The 26105-nt window shown below is 39.2% G+C and overlaps 1 protein-coding gene across 2 annotated transcripts in view; it reads left to right on the top strand.

Moving 5' to 3' along the window:
• Positions 1 to 26105, top strand: part of PLCB1 (phospholipase C beta 1) — a 368463-nt gene that overhangs the window by 206044 nt on the left and 136314 nt on the right. For both annotated transcript variants that reach the window (XM_068153205.1, XM_068153206.1), the window contains exon 4: positions 18773 to 18913. In XM_068153205.1, coding sequence (XP_068009306.1) covers positions 18773 to 18913 — 141 coding nt within the window. The remainder of the gene's footprint in view (positions 1 to 18772; positions 18914 to 26105) is intronic.

Below are 26105 nucleotides of genomic sequence, written 5' to 3'. Positions count from 1 at the left end.
TCTGCTGTTGCACAGAGAGAAAGGGGAAAAAAAAGAAAAGCAGCATTTCTATAAGCTGTTAAAAGCAACCACAAAACGGAGAGAGTTTTGGGACAGATCCCCAAATGTCTCTGTAGAATCTGAACAGCAAGTAATAGTGGTAAAATTGCTGGGAAAAAAATGATTGCTGTGTTCTCCTCAAAGTATTTATTACTTGGCCTCTTCTTGTTTGGTGTTGATGTTTGGCTTTTCTGTTCAGTGTTTTCAGTCAATAGGGACAAAATTGTACAGGTATGTCCATATTTCTGATCTGCAAATCAGTCTGACTGAGTTAAGGTCTTTTGTGTGTTAAAGTTCCTGAGGTCAGTAAATATTTGAAAACCTCAGTTATTATCCATACTGTTTCATGAAATTAAGTTAATTTCCTGTAATTTTAGCTACCCAGCAGGTAAATATTGAGCCCAAAGTAGTCATGCAGGATCTTTCAATAACAGCAATAAGAGTAATAGTGTATCTCCTGCATTTTCAGTAGCATCTTTCCTTGAAAAGGAGGTGACTCACAGCTTTCCAATAGTTGGGGTTGACAGTGTTGTGAATATGGAGCTACAGTAGTATTAAACAAAGACTTAGGTGTGGTAACATGGATAAATAATAGCATCTGACATATTAACAACTTGGTATACTTTGAAGTATGTAAAATTCATGTGCTCCTTTTAGAATTTAAATAAACACAGTCATCTGATAGTAACTAGAAGCACTTAGCTGCTGAACCCCTCTTGTTTTCACTTAATAGCTGTACACATAACTCCTTTGGCTTTTATGTTTATTCTGCAGAGTGGAACAAACACTGCATTATTTGATCAGAAACAATTACAAGCCTGTTACCAGCAAATAAAGGCCAAGCTATTTTACCCTAACAGCGTAAAGGAAAATGGTAGCATATGTAGGCTGATTAAATGTGCATATTTAATTTTCCTTTCAACCAAAGAGAGTCAAGGATGTCAGCTGCTGAAATTCACAGAATATAGTGAAAGCCACATGAAACAATCATCCAGGCAAATGAAGTATGTGGTGGCTCTTAAAAGAAATTTGAAAAAAAAGAATTGAAATACAGTATTGAAAGGGAAGTTCTTAGGGGAAAAAGAGAGAGAGAAAAGAAATACCAGCCTGCAAGGTCTAACTTTCTAGTGCTTATGTCTGTGGTATCAAAGATGATGATGTTATCTAAGATGTTACCATTTTCTCACATAAAATGAATTTTAAATCAAGACCTTTCAGCATACGATGGTGTTTTGAATTGCAAGTGTGATAGCATATTTAGTCATGGGCACTTCCCTTATGTATATAAATACTGGTGTACCTGGAAGTAAAGCAGTGCCAGAGCTAGTCACAAAAGCCTCAGTCCAGCTGCATGGCAGGCATATTCCTTCTTCATTGTGAAAGTTCAGAGATCTGGCTATAACCACATGGGACATGAGCCAGATCTTCTGGGATTTCCCATTACAGCTTTCCCTGAGCATGCAGATAGTATTGGTTGATATATATGAACATAAAGTCAACAATAAAAATAGCCTAAATGAGGCAATCTTGTAAGCTGATCCAATGAGATATCAAAGTATATGCCAAGAAGTACTGATATAGAGAGAGTGGCAGCTGCTGCTTTTGGTAGGTGTTAAAGCCCTGATAAAACCCAATGATTGCAGAGCAAAGGTTCTCCTTTGCTTTCATAGAGTCTTAGTGAGCCTGAAGGTCAATGGGAGTCCACAGTGACAGGTCTTGCCCTATTAAACTCAATTTTTTCCAAGGAGTCAGAGCTTGTATTGGTATTTTGCAGTATTGAGACATAAAAGGGAGTGAATTAGGACATAGGTTAAGACCCACAGCTCTTATTTTCTGAAAACCCTTCTGTTAGCATTCCTTATACTCAATGGTATCTTGAAAGTAATCTTATTTTCTTTATGCTGGAGAAATTATTGAATCTTAGTGGAGAGATTAGTTCTTCTATAAGAATTAATCTTTCTTAGAAGTGTTTGTCTCATTCTTGAAAATGGTCTGTATTAATTCCAAAAACAATCCCCTGGGGAGAACTGGTCTGGGTCATGGGTTTATCTGAATCAGGTTAAAAATCTGTTCAAAAAATTACACTTTAACAAGGTCTTAATTGCACAAAAAATGTTCTTGCTACTTTCAAATATGAGTATTTACACTAAAGCTCGGAGCATTTATTTTTTCATAAGCCCAAGTTAAAATGTTGCACCTTTCAAAAATATACGTGTCAGAAACAAGTACACTCAAACAAGAAAACACCACCTGGTTTTCTTTAGATGAGAGGCCATTCCAGCCACACTGGAAATGTAAATATAATTGAACCCTTTTCAAAAACAAACCCAAAGTGAAATTCCTGAGCCTTTTACTTGTCAATCTGCAGTGTGCTGATTTTAGCAGGAGTACTCAGATTCTTCAGTTAAGCATCTGCCTCAGTGTTCAGAATAAACCAAACCAAACCAAACCAGGTTGGAAGAGACCTTCAAGATCATCATGTCCAACCCATCAACCAATCCAACCCACCCAAACAGCTAACCCGTGGCATCAAGTACCCCATCAAGTCTCCTCCTGAACACCTTCAATGACGGCGACTCCACCACCTCCCCAGGCAGCCCATTCCAATGGGCAATCACTCTCTCTGTGTAGAACTTCTTCCTAACATCCAACCTGAACCTCCCCTGGTGCAGCCTGAGACTGTGTCCTCTTGTTCTGGTACTGGGTGCCTGGGAGAAGAGACCATCATCCGCCTGTCTACAACCTCCCTTCAGGTAGTTGTAGAGAGTGATAAGGTCACCCCTGAGTCTCCTCTTCTCCAGGCTGACTGGACAGGCTGCTGGACTGGACAGCCTGGTTATGCCCTGGGTGTCTGCACAGGTCCCACCATCAACAGGAGTCAGGCCAGAAATTTAGGCATAAGCTGCAACTCACAATACTTCTCTCTCACCTTCTTCTGGACTCATTCTCCTGTTCTATAATGCTCCCACTAAAGATCATGAGAGAAATCAGCACCACTCAAGAAAGAAGAGGAAGGGACAGACCTTTTACTACTTCATGGCTTGATTTGCGTTGGTAGGAAGCCATTGCCCCATGACTATTATATTCCATGAACATAAGATTAAAGCAACCCACACCTACCTAACTCTTCTTGTATTCTGTGGGTATCTGCTTTTCTTTGTCATGTGAATGTGGAACTTACCCAGTCAGGCTTTCATGTTCAAATCAATAGGATTATTCACAAAAGCAAGTGTTAATACAGTTTATTCCCTATGGTACAGCTTCTTTTCTGAAAGAGGACTAGTGTAGTTCATCCCAAATGCTCTTTTATTTTCAAAGTCCATTAGTCACTACACTGAAGTCCTGATCACAGCCCTTCCAGTTCACTGGGTAGGCTGGCACAGTTGTATATCCAACACCTGATGTCACTAAAACTGGTGTCCCAAGGCCATGCTTATTTCACAGAACAGCCAGGTACCTCATAGCTATGTTCCCTGTGGCAGCATGGTGAAATTTAAGAATCCATCTTTGCTTTGAGAGTAGACTGAACCTGTAGGCAAGGGGGGAACTGGGGCTGGAGAGGTGGGGAGGGAGGTGTTGGAAAACAAAGTGGGCTCCAGGGCTGTCCTTAAGTGCATGCTGAATGTATCTCGATACTTGAGCCACACCATATTGTAATGTTGAGCTACTCTTGAGCAAAGCTTTAATATTTTATTCTGCAGTTTTGCTGCATTACCTTGTAAATGTTTTATACCACTTTCATGTAGACACAGCAAAATGAACCAGAAGGTAGGTGGATATGGTTCATAGTGTGGGCTGCTCACACCTCAGGCAGTCAGTAGGTCCCAAGGCTGTATTTGTATGTTATATTCAGCATCTCAAGTCCACCTGCACAGCGCTTCCATTTGTGGCATTTATTTAGCATTTGGAAGGATTTTTAAGCAGTCATCATAGAAATCCACCGAGGAAAGTTCTTCCTATTTTGCTTTTCTTCTCTACCCTTTTTGTGTGTGGCTGTGGGATTTTAAAGGTAAAAGAAAGTTTTCTTGACAGCTGATTTAATAAAATATGGTCAGGTATTTGCTGAACTGCTGCTGACACTTGATCTGAAGGGGGAAAGCATGTTGAGCTGCTCTGAGCTTTTGAAAAATGGGAGCTTGTTTTTCAGTGGAAATTTGTTTTCCTTTGAAACAGTAAGCATACTCCATGTCAGGAAAGGATCTTGAGGGAGATCTCAGGAGAAGCAGCAGAAAACTCCCGTTGATGTGTCTAAGAATTTGATCTATTTTTTGAAGTGCAAAATTTCAGTTTTTTCCATATCACAAAATTAACTGAGACCAATTCATTAGTTTCTCTTCGTTGTTGATGACATCAGCAGGCATCCTTCTCAACCACTTAGCTAGCCTTGAAGGCGCTGGCTTTACATATCAGTAGAAGTTGTACTGAGTGCAGTAAAAAGCAAATAAGTTCATTGTGCTCTGTGCTTTCCTTATCCATTCATCTAATTCCTTTCCCTAGAGCATGAACTTGCATTTCTAGGTTTCTTAAAGAAGGTGCAGTGTCTCCATGTGTGCCATCACACACGGTGTGTCTGATCTGAGACACCTTCCTGACTCCAAGGGGATGTCCAGGGAATTCAGAGAATTAGAGTATTACCACATAATACTGCATAACTCATCAAGGAGAACTGTCTCTCTGGTAATCTCGCTGAGATTACATGTGTAGCATGAGTTGTATGAGTATTCCCCTTGCAGTCTTAGAATAAGCATGGCCAACAGCTAAGAAGTGGGCCATGACTTTTCTTGATTTCTGAAAAGAATTATGTAGATAGCTGTAGAATAATGTAAATGGTGTAGATGTCTAGTCAATGCTTTTACCAAGAAACATGGGACCAGATGATCCTTGAGGTTGCTTCCAACCAGGTATTTTATGATTTTACCAAGCTTCATAAAGTCTGAGTAAGTTCTAAGGAAATAAAAAGAGAGTTTAATAGGAGAGACTGTCAGGAAGATGGAGGAGTGTATTATTAGACATATGCACTTCAGATCTCTCAAGAATGGAACTTTGCATTGGAATGTACCAAAAGAATCAAGAACTTAGGCAGCACTTACCAGCTCTGTAGATCACAAGACCCTTGACAAGAAATGGATTATCATTAAATATGTTTCACAGATAGAAGAAAGAAGCAAAACTTCAAATGGCAACAAGATGGCAGCAGGAAAGAGTCAAGACACTGGGGCAAAAGCTGACCCAAGACTCTTCTCAAAAATATCATCTTGGATAGCTGGAGACTTAACCATTTGCAAGTGTTTTGTTTTAGAAATGGAAATGTTGCATTAAAGCTTATCAAACATATTTTCATATTTATTTCAACATACTATGAATTTTATATTCCTTTTTTTTCCTTCTCCCCTCTATATCACTCTTCATTCTGTGAGGCTCTGGCCAGCCTGATCTGGTGTGGGGTGTCCCTGCCCATGGCAGGGGGGTTGGAACTAGATGACCCTTGTGGTCCCTTCCAACCCTGAATGATACTGTGATACTATGATACTATTGTGCAGTGAGGCACTAGAGTGGCTTTACAGATTGTGGTGAGAGTTGATCCTGTGGGTGCCATGAGGAGTGACATTGGCATTGAGTGCAATTGCTCTTTAGACAGCTGTACCAGACTCTCTGGACTATGCTTCTTTCAGAGAATGGCAAGCCAAGCAGGATATCAAAATACAAAGTTTCCAGAATTTGAAGGCTAAGCAACAATAAAATGTAAAACATGGGAATTCCATTTTCTTTAGAGGTGACAGAGAAAAGCTGTGTCCAATTAGGCTATAACCTGCATAGTGGTTCTAAATTATAGAAAATGTCAAGAAACTGAATCTGTTGCATTAAAATGCCGCTGCTAAAGTGTCCAGCAAAATAACAGCTTACAGAAAACTGGTCTGGAGGCAGTAGTCAGTCATCATAGCTTTCAATAATTCATTTTTTCACCATTATAAATTACATTTCTCCTCTCTTTTGAACAGAAAACACCAGCAGCATTAGGTTGGGGTGGGTTTCTTCTTTGATTGTGTGTTCTTGTTATTTTAAATCCATCTGAAACATTGGTACAATTCTGATTTTGGACAACCTACAGTAGTATCTCATTAGAACTGCAGTTAAAGGATTCAGTATGTCAGGTTTCTCAGTAGATGATATCCACTGTGGTCTAAAAGTTTGTCTCCATAGTGAGTTTCGTACCATTGAAGAGATTTATACCTATTCAGTAGCCTGGTTTAAAAAAAACAGATTAGGAACTTGATAAGCCAAACTCCAATTTCTTCTGGGAATTCTGCCCAGAATTTTGCTCAAGCATGCTTGCATTCGTCATTTGTTTTATTGGGCATGGTGGTTTTCTAAGGGAAGGTGTAAGGCTGTACTTTCTCCCTGTCTAAATAGCAAGCTTTCCAACCTTACATGTCAGGGGGTTGTGCTGTTTTTCAAAAAAAAAAGCCAACCAAGAAAATAAAAACCAAATCCCAACCTATTTAAGTATCTAAATGGTATGGGAAATATGCAAAAGGTACAAAAGGTCCTAGATCATATTGAGCCTGTATTGCTCATGCTGTGTAGTCTCAGGTTGGTGCCAGCGTGTGCCACATGGACTTGTGTTACTGCTGTTTTGAGGAGCAGTTAATTTAATAGCGGGGGTGGGAAGGAGAAAAATAAAGGGAAAAAAAATCAAGACATGCAAGATATGAACACATTGTAATAGTGTGTGCTGTAAACAGTAAGAGCTGTGTAGTAGAGCTGAATTACAATTGCTGTTGGAGGTCAGGGTCAAGTTGTGTTTGCTTGAACATAAAGCCTGTTACACAGGGAATGAGTTGTGTGTGTTGCTGAATAAGCCATTTTAGCAAGTTGAAGCGTCAGTGATTTAACCGTGCATCTCATTCCCTGATGGTCTGATCCAGACCCCTTAAATCCTTTCAGCTTTAGACTAAACCCTGGCTTCATCAGTCTTCCTAGATAGCTGCACTTTGAGCTGATCTTCCTGTCTCCTGCTCCTGGCTGGCAGTTGATCATTGTTAAAATTGGCTTTGCACTGTGAATGCCTTAACTGGTGTTTAAGAGCTCAGATGATAGCAAACTGAGAATTCCTCCCCTGCCCCCTCCTCCTTTCCCCTGACAAGGAAAAAGGAGAGAAAGGGAAAAAAGAGGTAGGGGGAAAGAGAAGGAGGTAATCTGGAGGCAGTTTGGAAGTAGGAAAAGCAAATTTTTAACAATATATATATATATATAGCAGTAACAGGGAAGGTTTACAAAGGTAAGGAATAAGGATAAATAGGAAAATATATAAAACCAAGCCTGGATGGCCTTATATTTCCCTGGATATGTATGGATTTCACTCCGTTAGAGAAGCATGGATGCAGTAGGGAGAGGCCAGGCCTGACCACGTGGAAGAATCAGGATACTGGCTGCCGCTGTTGGTCCTCTCAAGCAGGTGAGGCAGATGAAAAAGGGAAAATAGCAGCACTGTCCCCTTTTTTACAGGTGTCCCCCTATTGACAGGAACAGGGAGTGGAATAGACCACCCAGGGGACCCCTCCTCCTTGGAGGGGGAACCAAGTCCCTCTCTATTCACCTGGATCAGGTTTCTTTTGTCCCCTGGGGGAAGCAGGGCTCTCGCAGCCCTCCTCCCTGGATGGGTGTAAGCCAGCACAGTGCAGCAGCTCCCCACCTTAGCTGGAGAGACAAAAGAGTGTTTCAGAAACACAGAGGTCCTCTGAAGCAAAGGCCACACCTTACATGATTCAGTATATTTAAATACCATGTTAAATAGTCCATGAACCAATATTCATGTTGTGAGTGTGGTCTGATATTGCACCTCACTGGTTCATCCTGATGATAGGACCATTTGTCTTCCACTAATATTTTCTGTGGGCAAATGCTTTATGCATTTTGATTTTGATTTGAGAAGGCTGAATGAAAAATAAAAAGAAAAAATGAATACATAAACACCAGGCTACTGTTTTAGAATAGCTGAAAACTTAGCTCCAGCCATAGAAATACTTTAGAGAAGCTATCAATTTCTGTCTTTAAGTTTGCGTTCACTTAAGGTAGATCTTCATGCAAAGTATACTTGAAAACCCATGGTGTTAAAACCCATGATGTTTTGGGGAGCTGATATGTGCAGGATATTATCTCATTTGCAGAATATTCCTTTCCAAGTTGCATAAATTGTATCTATTTGTTTTTCCAAGGATACATTGGAAAGACTCCAACTGGATAAAGTGTACCCTCTGTGCCACAATCTTATGTGCACAAAATAGCTTTAATTCCCTTTTCAAAAAGCATTGGACTTTATAACCTTTCAGAAGTATTTTGGTCAAACCCTGCAGTGCATAGTTTTACTCAAATACTTCACTGGGGATCCTTGGGAAATACAGCAAAGGGGGAGCACAAAGTGTGGCCTGGAGTCTTTGCAGGACTATCCAGCCTTCTGTGCACTCTTTTGGTCTGTAGCTTCCATCCCAAAGCCAATTTACTCAAATTCCCCCAGCTGAAATGTGATTTTTAGCATTAACTAACTGCTTGAGTAGTTTATACATACCAAAATTTGTTATGTTTTCCACTGCCTTGAAGGCTCTTTTATCCTTTAAGTTGGAAAGCCTCTTATCTAAATGAAACAGCCTTAAATTGTTGGATGTAGTTCATTAAATTCTTGGATAACTAGAAGTCTTTCTGGCACTTAGAAAGTGATATTAGGAACAGAGGTGCTGATCCAACTTCTAAATGTAAGAAATTGAATTTTTTGCAAGCTGCCATGGTTTGTACAAGGCATATTTGAAAATAATTAATAACTGTTAAACTTCCTCTGCTGATTTTTACCCTTTGTCAACTACTGTAAATCCAGGCTAACCTCTCTGACTTGAGGAGAGTTGTTAAGAGTGTGAGTTACTGCAGAATTCCACTTACCTCTCCATTTCAGGGCACCAGCTGGTGTTTGTACCTAGACAAAGGGGTTCAAAATTCACAGAATTGTGTGAGGTTTTGAGGTGGCAAATATAATTTGGCTCCTCACACTTTACCAAAGTAGTGTTTAATTATATCTGCTGTGGGAAAGAGCCATTGATGGATACCAAGGGTGCAGTTGCGTCTTCAGTTGAAGAACTATTGACCCTGTTGGTTTTCTATGAACTGTAAGGAAAATTCATAGAAGCTTGAATGATTAAGTAGGGCATTACTGCTTCTAAATGTAGCTGTCTTCCTATCAACAGGTTTATAGACAGAAATGTATTTATGAGTGAATTTTGGCTCTATAAAACACGTGAATAATTCAGATACACAAAGGTGCTTGCTGCACCAAATGTCTGCATCTGATTTTCTCTTTATGTGAATCTCATGACATGTAGCCAGTTTTATTTTGGGACTACAAATCACTGTCTTCTTGCACCAATTTTTCCATCATCCTTGTCTTGGTATTCTCACCTCATTTGGCTGTTCAGAAGTGTGTAGTACTTGGGATTTCCATCAAAACTGCTCTCCACGTTGAGGTATTATATTCTTCTTTGAGTTGCATCTCAAACTGATATAGCCACACTTGTTACATCCCCTCATTATTTATCAGAACTGTAGAATACCAAACCAACTGCATCCCTTGAAGAATTCCTTCCCTGTGCAGTTGCTTGTCAAAGACATCAGTGTTCAGATGTTCTTTTTCCTAGCAATGACTGAACATGTTTCCTGTACTTTCACAGATAGTAAAATGAATCTGTCACAGAGCCACCCAAATCCAGTTTCTGTATTTATTCATTGTTTTCTCTCTCTCCTCAGCCAAAGAAACCCACGTATTTGTACTTCTTACTCATGCTCAATGTAGATTTGACTTGGTTTTTTTGTCAGCAGTCATGTTCAGTCTTCTACAACAGAAGTCTGTTTCTAGACTTTTTTTGTTAGATATTTATATGAAAAGTTAGAATGTACTTAGAAAATGTAATCTTCTCTGGAGCAATTTGAAGCTGACTAACTTTTAAAATGCAGTCTTAATTTGTTTTGATCATACATTACTTCCTCTGTCTAACTTTGCTATCCAAAGCAATGGCATCTGCTGTATGATTTTGCATGTGGTGTTTTAGATGATTCTGTGATTTTAGTTACATTTTCAAGGTGAAGGCAGCATTCAGCTAAGGAGCAATTGCTTCCCTTTTGGTACCCTGTCTTTAACTGCCATTGAGCTGGACACACGTCAACTCTGTTGAGATCTGCAGGAAATAAGTTTGTCTGTGCTGGCTAATTTTGCATCAGTTTTCTATACAGAAAGAGTGATTGCCCATTGGAATGGGCTGCCCAAGGAGGTGGTGGAATCACCATCATTGGAGGTGTTCAGGAGGAGACTTGGTGGGGTGCTTGGTGCCATGGGTTAGTTGTTTGGGTGGGTTGGATTGGTTGATGTGTTGGACGCGATGATCTTGAAGGTCTCTTCCAACCTGGTTTGGTTTATTCTAAAATAAAGGTTTATTATTCTAAATGTTAAAAGTCTAACTATATATTTCTCAGTTATTATCACTGATATGTAATAAGATGTAGTGAAGATTTTTTGACAAGTGGCAGTGTGGTTTGAAGTCAATAATTAGACTGTGCTCTTAGGAGTCTATTGCAAGCTTGTGGTCTGAGGTGCAGGTTCTGAATATCTGGTACAAGTACGAGCAGGAAAAAGTGCCTGTGACTGCATCACCACTGAAATGGTTTGGATTTCTTTGCTATACTGCAAATGTGTTTCCTCAAATTAAGTACTTAAAGGTAATGGGAGTAGTGAGTGTTTGCAATAAATAAAATCAGGTAAATTGAAACCTTTGGTAGTAAACATTCCATATGACTATGTAATTGAAAAAAGAACAGCAGAACATGTATTGCAAACAGGTAAGTTAGCCTAAAATAACACTAACATGGCCAAACAGGATCTCTGTCCTTTTTTTTTCCTTCTTCTCCTGATGAGTGTGTCTGAAATATTGCAATAATAAACAGCTTGTTAGTCAGATGTTTTCAATTATAGCTTTCTGTGTTTCATCTGTTATTTTTATACCGGATGGGTAGTTGGTGCACTCAGCATTACAGACCGTCTGGACGTACATACTTCCATCAGCTAAAAAAAATGAATTAAAATACAAGTGATCCTAATCCAGTCCTTATGAAGCACTCCAAAAAGCAGAGTGGGCATTCATGCAATATCTCCCATTCAGCTCATTGCAAGAATCATAGATTTCTACAAATGATGTATAAATGAATAACTGATTGTCGCTCAACCTCTGAAGTAACCCTATTGAAGTAACTCTGTGCAGCAATTTGGAATTAAGAGAACAATGCATGAAAGATGTATAGATAAGTGAAAATTAAGGTGCTGTTCTAGTTATTCCTGCCCTTACATGCTGTGCAACCTGCTGTAGAAATCATTTAATTCTAAGACTTTTTCTAGTTCCAATAATCCCATACAGACCAAAGAAATTGAGTTAATAAAAGTAACATGAAAATGTGAGAAGCTTCTTTTCTCTCCTATCCTCCTTTAAAACTATAATGAAAAAAAATCTCAAAGTATCTTGAGAAAGGAAAAGCAGAGAAAGGAAATGTGTGTGCCTAGAAGTCTTCTTTATAATGTTGAACCATCCACAGCTCATAAAAATAGATAAAGATGTTCATGAGTTAGAAAACATCTAGAGGAAGATTGTTCATGGTTGTAGCTTCTAGGTGTTAAACCTGTTTTAAATTGTCATTTAAATTAATATTTACACTGTGAGATATAAAGTACTTTTCTGTTAGTCATAACCATGTCTAAAAGCACTGAAAAATGTCACATTGGATCTGATCTTACTGAGTTGGTTTATCCTGTCACTTCATTGTGTTAAAGCACACAGTGTTGCAATCAATTAAAAGCTTTAATACTATAAACCCCCAAAAATATCTGATAAATAGGGACATGATGAAGGAGAACTCGACAAGTACACAAGCTGAATATTTGCTTAAAGCTCTGTCATGAGAGTGCAAGAGATTATGAGAAAAGGTCAGAAAAAGAGGAACAAGGCAGCCATGTTTTGTTCATGAGCTTTTCCTTTAGCACATATCCTTCATTCTTTTTTTATATAAAACCCTTTTTTGACCAAAGATGGCATTCCAGTTGACATTATTTGGATTCATCCCTCCCTTTCCCCAAGAAAGCAATCTGATTTTGTACAGTGAGGAGAAACAGTATCTTTGACAATGCTGCTGCTGAATATCTATCAGTAAATTTATAGTGTTGTCTCCAGTAGCTCCCTGTAACAAGATGGTCACATCTGGTACAGAAACCAGGCTGGTTTAGAAAATGGTAGATTGGAAGGGACTCATCAGCCTTGCTCTCTAGCACCTCAGCTGCTCATTCCAGCTTGGTGTCGCCTATGAACGTGCTAAGGATGTGTTCTGTCCCCTTGACCTGGTTACTGACAAAATGTTTTCTTGGTGTGCCCATAAATATTATAAAAATATCTATTAATAACATTTAATGTTTTAAAATATCCCATGGCTTTCATGGTAGCTATTGTAGAAAGTCAACATGAAACCTCTGAATGCATCCCACATTTTCAGAACTCGAAATTATATCTGGAAACATGTATTGACACAGCTCTGTACTTTCCAAAGTTCAATATCATTTATACAGGTATAGGTTTGCCTATATCTTCTTTTTCTACTAGAAAGAGGTATGTTTTACACAGGCACATATTCTCTCTTCCTCAAAAGTTTTATTTCATAGAAGTAGCTCTACCATTATTCATAGCCTGTTCCAGGTAAACTTGGTGTATTGATGCTCTTATTTCAAGCAAGGAATTGTATTAAGCTATTTTGGGAAAAGCAAGTGTTGTTCTGGAGTGTTTCACAGACAGAGTCAATCAGGATTGACTCTTTGGTTCTATGATTTATGGTACCCTTTCGTCTCCTATGGGATGAATAGCCCTTGGATTGTAGCTGCATCTGAGGCATTCACTATTGCTGCATGTATGAAGCAAGATCTCTCTCACAAGTCAGTGGCTGTCTCAGATCTCCTTCATCAGGCTCAAACTCTGTTTAAAGCATTTCTGATTCCTTTTACGTAATACTGTGTTAATACAGTCCACTGTATTGACTGAGCAGTCCACTGTATTAACTGAGCAGATGTCAGTTTAACATCACCTGAGATTATGTAGAGTGACTTTTAAAAGAAAAGCCCTTTTATTTTGTACACATTGACTTAGTCTTCACAAAAATGGCATCTTGATGACCTGGGTGTTTAAACAAGATGCCAGCTGTATTTCTGTGCATGGGTAGTTATGCTGATAAGCTAGTTTGGTATCCATTCTGAAACCCTGGAAATAAGAAAAGATTACAAAGAAGTATTTCAAGTATTTTGGTCATACCTTGATGTGATAAACTTTCTGTGAAGCACATGAAAGTGTATTTGTATGGAAACCATTGTGTATTTTTGATCTTTATTGGGCTAAATGTATTTCTGGATTAATGATAATGAATTTAGTAAAAATTACTTGATATAAATATATTTAAATAGTAAATTTCCTGTGAATTCTGTGTAGTAATAGAAAAGAGGGTTTGGAGAACACTATTCTGAGTATCTTTGATGCAGTAGTTGGAGTATATTCATTTCACATGACTGTTACTAAGGAGGACAGTTTTGTAGGTGTGATTCTCATGCATGGATATTCTCTTTAATTAGTGAAAGGGATTGTTGGAAGACAAACTTGATAAGTCTGTATATTGGTCTTAAAAAGGAAGGAGAGAAAAGGAGGACTCATCTTTGAAGGATGAGTCTGTCAATCCGCTTGGTGTGTGGTTCTTAGTCCTGTACTGTTGCTAGGTGATGTGTGACAAAAAGGGTATTTCAACCAGCTTTGAAGTCTATATCAAAATTGTTAACAGTAAATTTAAGCTGGTTACCAGGAGCATTTTGTTTGAGGGGCACCCTGGTGCACTGCAGGAATTCACAGAGGCAATGCAGGCTGATGGTCCCTTTGCAAGGAGAGGTTTGGGTTGTGAGCCTTGCTGTGAGATTGTCTCATGTCCAGAAGACAGATGTCTCTTGTAAAGGGCTGGCACCTGCACCTCATAAACTCACCAGACGCAGAACAGACTGTCAGGTGGGTAATTTATTCCAATCTGATGCAGATGGGTACATACATGCCTGGGGAGGTGGTTCACTTCTCACTTGGCTATGGATGAAGTGACTGAACAAGACAAGATACTTAACCTGTAGAGGCAAACATAAGAAACAACTGTTAATTGTGGACTCACTAAGTCTTGCAGACCACAGCTGTGACAAAATTATTTCAGTAGAGTCTTAGAAAATGAGTATCACCTGTAGTTGGTCATCTGTGCTGGGCAGCTTGCACTGAAGAGTCCATTTGTATCACTTCAGTGGAGCTGTAGCTTGGGAAGGCTGCTGAAGCATTTAGCTAGCCACAGGGGTAAGTGGTATGATTTTGAGAAACACTTAGTGTTTCTTACTTTTTCTGGCCCTACAAGAGCAACTAACCCAGTGCTCAAAGTGTTAAAGTTTGGTATTTTGAAGTCTGGGTCAAATATATGAATTATATATGCTATGTATGTATGTATATTTGTTTTGTTGTTGATAAACGTTCTGTCATAAAGTATTCTTGAAGAGATGATGTTGTTACAGTTGGAGAAAATCTGTGGGAGTTTTGCCTTCAACAGTCACAATGTAAGGTCCTATTTTAGCAAGGTTCTTCACTGAAATTAATTATATTCTTGAGTATTTCCTGGAAAACTTTGCATATGTAGCTATCTAGTTGCACTGCTTTCCCCAGCACCTCCCCTCGCCTGGAATGCATAAAGAGCTAGAAAAGTGCAATTTTGAACGCTTGGGAATCATATTCTGATGAGCATGAAACTAAGATGAAGTTCTGTTTACATTTTTGTTTCAAATCTCTCCTGAAGTTGTCAGGATACAAATATAACAACTGGGGATTAAGGTATAGAGTCTCAGGAATTCTGAAGTACCCTTATAGCTATGTAATATGGTTTTCTTCAGCAAAATGTGTAATTATTTACAACTCTACTGAAATAAACTGCATTATATTTAAAGTAAGGAATATGGCATGTTTAGTACCAGAAACAGAAGACATTTGGAAATCATAAGTCAGACTGACAGGAATAATGAAAACAGCTGATAAACACTGAATTTGGTGGGGGGTTCGTTTGGGGTTTTTTCTTAGACATCTGCTTTTTCAAGGCCCTGAGACCCATTTCATGCCTATCGGTTCAAGCAGGAGTAATGTATTTGACTGACTTATGAAGACAGTGTTTTACTGAATGAAATGTGTGCAAATGTCTGTGGAGAGCTGTAAGGGGCAGGGAGCATATGGAAGCATAAGGCATCATGTATGCACCGGTGTGAATGTTGCATAGGCAACACTTATGTAGTTTATGCACACAGTATACACTGTAATTAATCCTTTAGATTTTTTTGCATTGTAAATTAATATAATTAAACACAACAACAAAATTCCTTTGTTTTAATTGCACAACTCTTCTAGCAACCCAGGAGTTCTAGCCATCATATCACTTTGACCGTCACATTGTCTGTATCTATTAAACCCCAAAGGAAATGTTTAGCACAGGACAGGTTCTATTACCATTTAAACAGGATCAGAGACAGTTGCTCTCCGAGGTGGTGCTGCAGCTTTGAGAACCGTTAGTGACAAAAGGGTGGTGCATTACATACGAGGTGAAACCGGGGCTGACCTGTTGCCCTTGCTGTGCTTAAATCAGTGATTGAAGTTTTACTAAACTACATGGCAGCCTTTTCTATACATCTATATAGCCGTGTGTTAAAAAGCCAGAACGTTTTCACAGACAGGGTGTTGCAGACAAAAGTTAAAGAGCTGGAGATACTATTAAAAGATGTCAGGGCAGTTACTGTGAAGTGTAGAGCACACACTAATTGGGAGTTCAGTGTTAAGAGCTCCATTTTAATAACACCAACTGCAGCTAAAAGCAGTCTTCACGGGGAGTGTCCTTCGTATGGCTCAGTAGTCTCTTAAAGTTCAAATTATTTTAATGATTTCCAGTGAAAGGAAAATACAACAGCAGAAAGTCTTGGAAGCCTGATTGCAATCTATTTTTATCCATCTGTATGCAGGATTCTAGTTTCTAACAAAACAGCATTATTTGGCATTTGTTCATGAAAGTTGTAGGAATTCTATGCACTTTTGTCACTTTATTTCATCTTTCTGACTAATTTTCTCTATTTTCTGGTTTTGTTTGGATTGATTTAAGGAATATTTTCTTTTGATAGCTTTGTCAAGACAGCAGAACCAAATACAAAAGGCACTTTTTGGGTTTTTTCCAAATGAGCTCTGGTCAACTCTTGTTTTAATTTGCCATGCTTAATCTGAGTGTTAATGGATTCTAAAGCTATTTGTGCTGCCAATACCATCCTTGTCACCTTCCCTGTATTTGCCTACTCACAATTTGCATCTCCATCCAAGAATCTCTCAGCCCTTTAATCTCAGAGGTGTCCCATCAGAAACACTGGATTTCTTAACCTGATTTGAGGACAAAAGTTCAGGCAGCTCCAGTCCTTGAACTGAGGCTCCTACTAAACTTTAGTGGAAGGGGAAAAGCAAGCTGACCGCTTTTGAGTAAAGAGGCAAAAGGGTGGTTCTTTGTCAGAAAACATCAAAGCAGACTTAAATGGTTGTGCAGCAGAGGAAATTTAGAGTTATGTGGGCATTGTCAATCACCTGATGTTTATTGATCATCCCATGGGCATGTTCCCTAACTACAGTATCTCAGGTTTTCTCAAACTGACTATAACCAGTATTCAATAGATACAGTTCTTCTGAGTGTCTCTCAAAGAGCTCAATATGTTCATGATAAGACCCCAGTCTAGCAAAGAGCTTACGCTGCAAAACAATCTATCCACTCGTGAGCCAGTGTATCAAATGCAGCTCCAAACAGCAGCAGGTTTTCTGTCTTGTTCCTCAAAATGGAATTAGCAAAATCAAAATAATCCAATTTACATAAAAGAAGTTAAATTTGGTCATGCTGTTTGTTGTGTTTTTTCCATGTGCTTTGCTATCGTAGTCACAGGAAAACTCACTGCTCTTTTGAAAAGATCTTTGATTCATAGAGCTTCAAGGATATTTTACTCATCTCCTCAAGTAGTATTTGCAGCTAAGTGTGGTAATAAGAATGCAGAACTATTCATGAGGAACGTGGAAAACCCACAGCGTGCTTTGGTATCTGAATTTGAGAACTTTAAACCTAAGGACTAAATACAACCTAGCTAAGGGCTAAGTCATCACTGACAAGTGGAAATGCATCTGTCACCCTTAAAGGACAAATACACCCATGGCAGGGGTCAAAAAGAGGGCACAAATCCTGTTAGTCTTAGAATTATTCTTTCACTGAAGTTACAATAAAAACATCTCTCTTAAGCCTGTGGAGCACATTGCAGGTTATGCCAGAAGAGCCCAGGATATGCAGTGTGTGGTCTTCATTAACAGGTGTAATGGGTAATGTATTGCTGTGAGGGACTCTGTGCTTCGAAGTTTGATAGATAAGAAACAGGAGAGAAGAATTCAACATTTGACTCACCCAAACCCAGCAATCCAAAGATGGTCTATCTAATTTCTTGCCTTTAGAACCTGGAAGAACAGATTCATACTCCCTGTTGCCTGACTGTGGGGATTCTTTTCATCTGTCTTTGTCTTTGTAAAATTCATCTTGAGGCCAAGGACCAAGCAGGCTTTGGAAAACACTGATTGTCTGTCTTGGAAATGCTGCAGCCTAATAACTAAGAGAGTTACAAAATAACCTGGTTTGGTTTATTTTGGTTTGGGGAATTTTTTGTGTGTGTATGTTTTGGAGTTGTTGGTTGGTTGTCATGCTACTAATGACACTGAGGATCAGGGTATTATTAGCTGGTTAAAATAGTTGAACCTATTTATCTTTCACAGAAATGTTGTGTAGTCATTTCTTCACTAAGCATTGGAACAGGCCACTCAGGGAAGCGATTGAACCACTATCTCTGGAAGGATTTAAAAATAAGACATGTAGATGTGGTGCTGAGGGACATGGTTTAATGGTGACTTGTCATTGTTAAATTAACAGTTGGACTAGATGATCTTAAAGGTCTTTTTCAACATAAGAAACCTGAAAAAATGCTATAACCTAAGTATAAATGGAATATATCTCATAATTTAAATTAAGAAAAATACCTTTGAACATGAAAAAGAGGAGCTTATAGACAGAATTCCATTATTCATTTCATAGTGTTTAATTCCACAGTTAATTCCACGCTGTCTTCTTAATTCCGTAGGAACAACTCAGTTCCCATTTGGAGCTCTAAAATCCATTAAAATCATAGAGAATGATTCTCTGCTGAGGCTAGTAGCCTTTGGACAGATTGTGTTATTTTGACAACCAAAACAGTTTGTGTATGAGGCAAAATAAGTGAAAATAGAAATATGCAGCCATCAGTTGGGCAGCTTTTAGTCTATGATGTAGAAATACAGAGCTTGAAGGCTTTGATAGATTTTCACTGGCAATTTCCTTTTTACTCTGGGTTAATACATTTAAATACTTTAATAATTAGCCAGATCAGATTGTATTGCCATCACCTTTAAAGTGATCAAAATAACAAGCTTTTCAAATTGTAAGTATTTGCAAAATAATCACTTCTTTTAAAGTATTTGCAAAAAGATTTTAAGCTATTTTGTAATCTATTTACCTGCAGGATCCCAAACTGCGTGAACTGTTGGATGCTGGGAACGTAGGAGGTCGACTTGAAAATCGCATGGTAACTGTTGTCTATGGTCCAGACCTGGTCAATATATCATACTTGAACTTGGTGGCATTCCAAGAGGACATAGCAAAGGTAATAAACTTTCATTTGTGTCATATAAAATTAATGTTTCTAAAGTATTGTTTTGAGATACAGATCAATGAGGTAAGTGGAGCCTGCTGTGAAATGAACCTCAGTTCTGTTACAGCACTCTGCCACTTTGTGCTCAAAATGAAATGTGCTATCATTTTTTACTTTTCTGTTCAAGGAGTTTATTCAGTGAAGTTTATGCCCCCAGAACGTTGCTTGCAAAGCCCAGATAAGCATAGTGAGAATCATGGTACACACAAATGTTTACTCTCCAAACACATATCAGTATATTTCCATAGTTATCAGTGGCTTATGATTGTCCTAAGTGTGTGCAAATTATTGACCATCTATGAGAACAAAGTTTGTAAATATTTGACTTTTTAAGGTTGGCCTGTATTAGGCCAGTGGGAATCTACAGCTCTACCTTGTATACGCAAGTATGTTGGCAATCAGACACCTCATTTAACTTACACACATGAATGTTTCAGTTTATGTTCAAAGGTCAGTTTTAAGCATTACATTTTGCCTACTGATAGCGCTTGATAAGAATTGTGGCGTCAACATCATTACCTTAGCAAAATATCTTTTCCATGCGGGTATACAGTCCCTTCATTTCTGTCCAACACATCACACAAAACAGTTGTGTGTGCCAAGCAAGTTGCAGTTGATGTAAGTACATTTTTGGGGATGGTTTTTGTTCTTGTCGTTGATGTTGTTTCTCCCAGTTTTTGTATGACTCAGTTGTGTTTAATGAAGTAGGAGCTCTTTGCTTTATCTATTCCAAACTGACATTCAAAAGCTACTCCTTTTTCCACTTTTATTCATATGGGTGGACTCTAATGATGGCCTCCAGATAGTCATGCACAGAACACACTTTCATATAGCTTGCATGCTCAGATCCACTAAATCGTGGATTTGATAGTTTCTTGGTTATTTAACAACAGTAAGGAGTTATTTTGTCATGTCATAGACAGTAACGGTGGTCAGACCAGGTGAAATAACATCATAGTATAAAAGGCTTAAGCTAAGAAGGTAAACTTTAGCTTCTCTCTCTACTAATCTTAATTAGGTGATTGGCCAGCTTGCAAAAACATTATTTCAACAGTTTCTTTGATGTGAAAGAATAAAAAACAAAAAGAGTACAAACTCACCGGAGAACTCCATGGACTGCTGAGTGGGAAGTGCTGTCTTTCAGACATGGAAATGCACAGCTATGCTCTACAGGGGTGGTTTAGAAATCTCAACACTGCAAAAGTGAAAGCAATTGGAACAACTCTTCAGGAACAAAGAAGCCCTAAGCATATGACAGAAAACTAAAAGGTGTTCTAAAGCTATACCAGGAAAAATTGTTAGCACTTACCAAGGAAGAGAGAAAATTACCCAAATCAGAAGTATATGTCCTTCTTTATCTCTTTCTTATCTAGCCAGCAATCAGTGCCCCATAATCTATTTGCAAAAACACTTCAGAAATCAGTGGTTTAGGACATTTTCTGTTTGGTAATGGAACCTGAAAAATACTGTAGATAAAATCACATTTTAGAAAATCTTGGTCTGGTCTAAGTTCTGAGTAATTCCTACAATCTGAGTAGCTAAGAATCTGAGTCTTCCTTTTTACTTTTGAAAGCAACAGACCACATCAATTCATATTTTATCAATCAGGCACTATAGCCTGGGGATGGGATTTTGAAAGCATTGCAGATTTGGCATGCTTGCCCTGAAATGGTACTAAATACCCTAGTTGTTTCAAGGAAAACAGAATTTGATCGCTTGTGAAGCATCTAAAATGTCTTCCTTCTTTAACACGTTTTCCAGTTGTATATGAGCCATATCAGACATTCTAGTCCTTACCTCCATGACCAATGTAGTGACTCAGAGGAGTTTTTACAAATAAGCACCTCAAGGAGCTGTGAGGAGGTGTTTAAATACAAGGTATTTTCGATGTCACACTCAAATTTTGACCATTCCAAGGAAAGCAAGTGCCAATGAGAACCTCCCCCGCCTTCCCCCTTTCAGTGCATGACTGGTTTTTGGATAAGCCCTTCATTCATCATACTGTATTTTTCAGATTGTGTGATAAATATCGGTCTCTTTGTAAGAGAAAGGCAAAATAACCTGCAATAGTCCTAGTGAGGCAATCAAAACTATTCAGTTATGGGGGTTTTTTTCACTTGCAGAAGGCTTCCTCTAAATTTACAAACTCTGTTCATCACACCCTATACTCAGCACTGGTTAGGCCACACCATGAGTACTGTGTCCAGATCTGGGCTCCTTAGTATAGGAAAGATGCTGACTTGCTGAAACATGTCCAGAGGAGGACAACAAAGCTGCTGAGGGGTTTGGAGCACAAGCCCTATGAGAGGCTCCAGGAGCTGGGGTTGTTTAGCCTGGAGAAGAGGAGGCTCAGGGGAGACCTTATTGCCTTCTACAACTACCTGAAGGGAGATTGTAGCCTGGTGGGGGTTGGTCTCTTCTCCCAGGCAACTACCAACAGCACAAGAGGACAGCCTCAAGCTGTGCCAGGGGAGGTTTAGGCTGGATATTAGGAAGCAGTTATTCACAGAAAGAGTGGTTTGCCATTGGAACAGGCTGCTCAAGGGAGGTGGAGTCAGCATCACTGGAGGTGTTTAAGGAGAGACTGGATGGGGCACTTGGTGCCATGGTTTAGTTGGTTAGATGGTGCTGGGTGATGGGTTGGACTTGATGATCTCGAAGGTCTTTTCCAACCTGGTTAATTCTATTCTATTCTGTCCACTGGCCAAGTTGTTGAAAAATTATAAAAATATGAGCTTTGAGCTATTCAACTTTATCTAAGTGAACTAAATAAAGAGGTAGAAATAATGGTATAGTTGAGATATACTGTTTTATGTGTATTCTTCCAGGAGAAAGTCACTACAGTTTGAAGTGTGTTAGTGAGGAGCAAAAGGGCGCTGAGCCGCTGGTTTGCACAAAGAATGAAGTTTGAAATTCATTGGGTAATGATCTAAAAGGCAGATGCAAGGCATGTTTTGATCGTGAAGAGAAGAAGCACTGATACAGCACTTGCATATTTTCAGACAAGTGTGCCTGTGCCTGTCTTGGGATTGGATTTGTGAGCATTCACACAGTGCTGTAGAAGTCAGGATAAAGAAAAGTTTATTCTTTGTTCTGAGGAGATGCTCTCTTTTCTGATTCAGAATATCCCATATTCTCCATTTCTCCTCCCACCTTTTTGTGCCTCCCATGCCAATTCTGTTCTCACAAGTCCATCCTGGCCATACAGACTCTTATCCAGAGCCCAAGGAATTCTGTTGATACCCAGTTTGATGAGCTTTGGGTCAGATCCATCACTAAGAGATGATGAATTCCTCCATAAGTAAAACGATGTAGTCAAAGATGATTCATAAGTTGTGCTATACTGTGCTTTCCAGCATACATCTTTATTTTTCCAGCTGCTTTGGCATGTTTAAGAGCTTAACCAGTATAATAAAATGGTGAAACAAGCCAGGTAAATTCATGTCCATCTGCTATTTTTTTTAAATAAAATAAAATTCATAAGTAAACTGAAGACATCAAAGCAGCTTGCTTTGTTAACCTCCCACCAGAGTCCAATGTGTGGGAAATATTGCCGTCACACGTAGTCAGTTCTGATTTGATGGAAGTGTTTTCAAGAGCATGTGCTGTCTTTCCTTATGAAAAATGTCTCTTCTCTTTCTTTGAGATAAATGTCTCATGGTATGTATCCTGATGAATGTAATAGAGGAGAGGAATTACTTCACTGAACAACAGATATCTAAATGAACTGCAGGTTGTATGCTACCTGCCAAAGCACAGGACAGCTAAATAAATTGTTAGTGAAGCTCACAGGAGTGATATAAATATGTATTAGTGTAAAAGGACCTAGCCAAAGGGAGAGCAGGTTCAGGGAGCTCTTCTTGTGATGGATGTGATTTCCCTGGAGTTGACTCTGTTGGCAGGCTGAGTTCTGCTACCAAACAGAATCAGAGGTTCCCAGTCTGCAAACAGTTTGGTACTAGTACAGTCCGATTTCAAAATACCCAGATTTATATTTTCCTTTTGCATTTTGTCTATACCAGAGCCTCCAGCTACTGCAGCAATTGGGAGGCCGTTATAACCTTTCCACAGTAGGCTATTTTCTTTCTGCACACAACAGCTTTCTATCCTGCAGAGCGCTCTCACAAAGCACTGCCTGCTGGAATCACTGCTGCTGGTAAAGGCAGCTGCAGAGTGCACCTTGCTTAGAATTAGACTATGGGCTTTACCCTGTACCATGGAGCAATCCCAAGGAAACAGAGCCATTTGGTAGCTAAAGCAGAGGGACACATCTTGACTCCCAGGTTGATGCAAGGCCGTCAAATTCCACCCAAAGCATCTCCTTTATTTCTTCAGGCCAGTGCTCAGGCCTGTTGTTTCCCTTCCTGCTGAGGATTCAGACCAGTGAAACAATAATGTGATCCGTTACTTATTTTCTGATCCTGTTTTCTTGGCTGCAGCCCTGTGGTGGCTGGAATGTGAGATGCAATGAGCAAATATTACTTGTTGACTTGGCACCTGCATCATGAGAAATGGCTCAGCCTGCAGGTAGCCCTTAAAATATTTGGCAAGAGTGATGTGATCACTTTGAAAAGCTAGAAAAGGAACATGGCGAGACTTGTTTATATAAATGATCCTTGTTACAGGCACAGAATAACTGAGTTCCCTTTACATTCCTGTCAGCAAGCACTTGGACAAAGAGAAGGAAGAGGTGGAGTGTGGGATATTCCTGAAGTGCCCTACTTCTCTTTGCTACAAAATACTTCTGCTTTAAGGCCAGTAAAAACAGTGAGATCACAATAAAGTCTATGAAGATCTCTTAAAAGACAACATATTTTCAATTTCTACATGATATTTTTTTGGTGCTATTAATCTCTGCAGCCATTAGTGTCAAAGGGAGAAGTTTTAACTGTTATTATTAGTGCCTTAGCAAAGCAGTGTATACAAGATGAGCCTATTTTGAGCCTGGAAAAATGAGTTGCCAAGAAGAAAAACAGAGGCTGCACGTAATATGCTTTCTGTTTCAAGAGTCACAGCAAAGCAGTTGTGTTGCTTACAAAGCTGAGTACTTCTCTGTTACTTTCTCATACCCCTGTTTGTTTTTTTCAAATTAGACCTCAGAAGAAACATGGAAGTGGTCACAAGAGGTGAAGGGGAGAACTAACTCAGCAATAGAACAAGTCCAGGGAGGAAGATTTCTCTGCCGGATATGCCAGTCAGGGGAGAGATGTGTTGTCTCAGCTGCTTAGGGGTGAGGTTGTGAATGGGATGATTTAAGGGTCTGAAACATGAAGAATATTAAAGGGCTATACTACAGTAGGCATATGTATCCTTATCTCTTCCTTCTTGAGAATTGCTGTACAAGACAGGTTTCAGGAACAAGATCTGATAATTTTAGGAAAAACAAACAAATCAAAAAGAGCAACCTTAGCATGCTAATAAAAATTGAAAAAGTACAACTTCTGAACCTCTCTCAAATCAATCACCTATTCATGCAAAACTTGAGAATTGTAAAGTAAAACAAGCTTATAAGCTCCAAAGAGGTGTAGCAACATTTGTTTCATTGATACTTTTCATCCTTATCAATTTTTGTCAGAACGAAATCCCCAATTCTTGCTATTTTTCCTGAAGAAGAGCCAAGGAGAGGGAATACCTCCCGAAGAGTGCACCATTGAGAGTCTGGAATAAGGATTTTGCATCTGGACTCATATGAAAGAAAACTCAATTTCAAAGGAAACTCAGAAAACTTCAAGTGAAAAATAACTATTGCATTTTTTTGCAAAGGCATTGTTTAATTTTACCCCTTTCTTTTTAAGGGGTGAAACAAAACAAATCCAAAAGCACAGCTGTGATTAAAAATTATTACAATTATGGAGCATAAATAAGCACCAAGTTAGCAAGGAAAAATGGGCTGAAGTTCTCAATGAAAAGCTGCAGGAGAGACCTGCAAGGGAGGAGAGAGACAGAACAAGCAGTGAGAGTCTGAACTTCAGTATTTATGGTTCTCTACCCCCGTGAGACCCCACCTCAAGTACTGCATCCAGTTCTGGAGCCCCTATTACAAGACAGATATGGACGTGTTGGAATGTGTCCAGAGAAGGGCTGGAGCACCTCTCTTATGAAGACAGACTGAGAGAGTTGAGGCTGTTCAGTCTACAGAAGAGAAGGCTCTAAGGAGACCTTATTGTGGCCTTCCAGTATCTGAAGGGGGCCTACAAGAAAGCCGGAGAGGGACTTTTTAGGGTATCAGGTAGTGATAGGACTAGGGGGAATGGAATAAAAACAGAAATGGGTAGATTCAGGTTGGATGTTAGGAAGAAGTTCTTCACCATGAGGGTGGTGAGGCACAAGAACAGGTTGCCCAGGGATGTGGTAGAAGCCCCATCCCTGGAGGTTTTTTAAGGCCTGGCTGGATGTGGCTCTGAGGAACTAGTATGAGGTGTCCCTGCCCATGACAGGGGGGTTGGAACTAGATAATCCTTGAGGTCCCTGCCAACACTAACAATTCTATGATGTTCACTATAAAAGATGAGCTGTGATATTTGTTATCTGAAGTACCTCATGAGCTGCAGAGAGTGTGATGTAAGAACAAGTTTTTAGAAGAGGGGATTTGGTGGAGTGCGCAAAATGGCTGGACTTAATGATCGCAGAGGTCCTTTCAAGCCTGGATGACTCTGTGATTCTACGAGACATTAACTCAAGGGACTTGCTCTGGTATGGTCTGTCTCCCATCCTGTCAGGTCTATATTCAGAGGAATTTAAGACCATTTCAGCTTCATTTTATAAGAGTGATGATAGAGAGACTCGTTTATTTTAATGGGTCAACAAGAACAGTGTCCAGCACTCAAAGAAATGGTTTTGGGTGGGGGCATTTATTGCATTTATTGGTTTTGTTGTTTGTTTGTTTGTTTTTTCCCATTTCAGTGGAATAAGTTATCTTTTATTTAGAAAAAAAAGGAAAAAAAAGAAAAAAGCAATCCTCTTCTTTTTTTGCAGCATGAGCAAATCAGGTCTCACAGATGAGGAAGGAAGCCATCATTGGAAAAAATCAAGCTCAGACTATAATTAGGCCCTCTTCACTAACAATATGATTTTCAGAAATATTTTGCATTGTGTAAGTAAACATCTAAACTCATCCTCATTTGATCAATTTTTTTTTCTTTGT

The sequence above is a fragment of the Melanerpes formicivorus genome, unplaced genomic scaffold (assembly GCF_026170545.1).
Source record: "Melanerpes formicivorus ecotype bairdi unplaced genomic scaffold, bMelFor1.0.p_v2 SCAF_25, whole genome shotgun sequence".
Lineage (NCBI taxonomy): Eukaryota > Metazoa > Chordata > Aves > Piciformes > Picidae > Melanerpes > Melanerpes formicivorus.
Note: the sequence above shows the minus strand (reverse complement) of the source record. Positions and strands in the feature narration are given on the sequence as shown.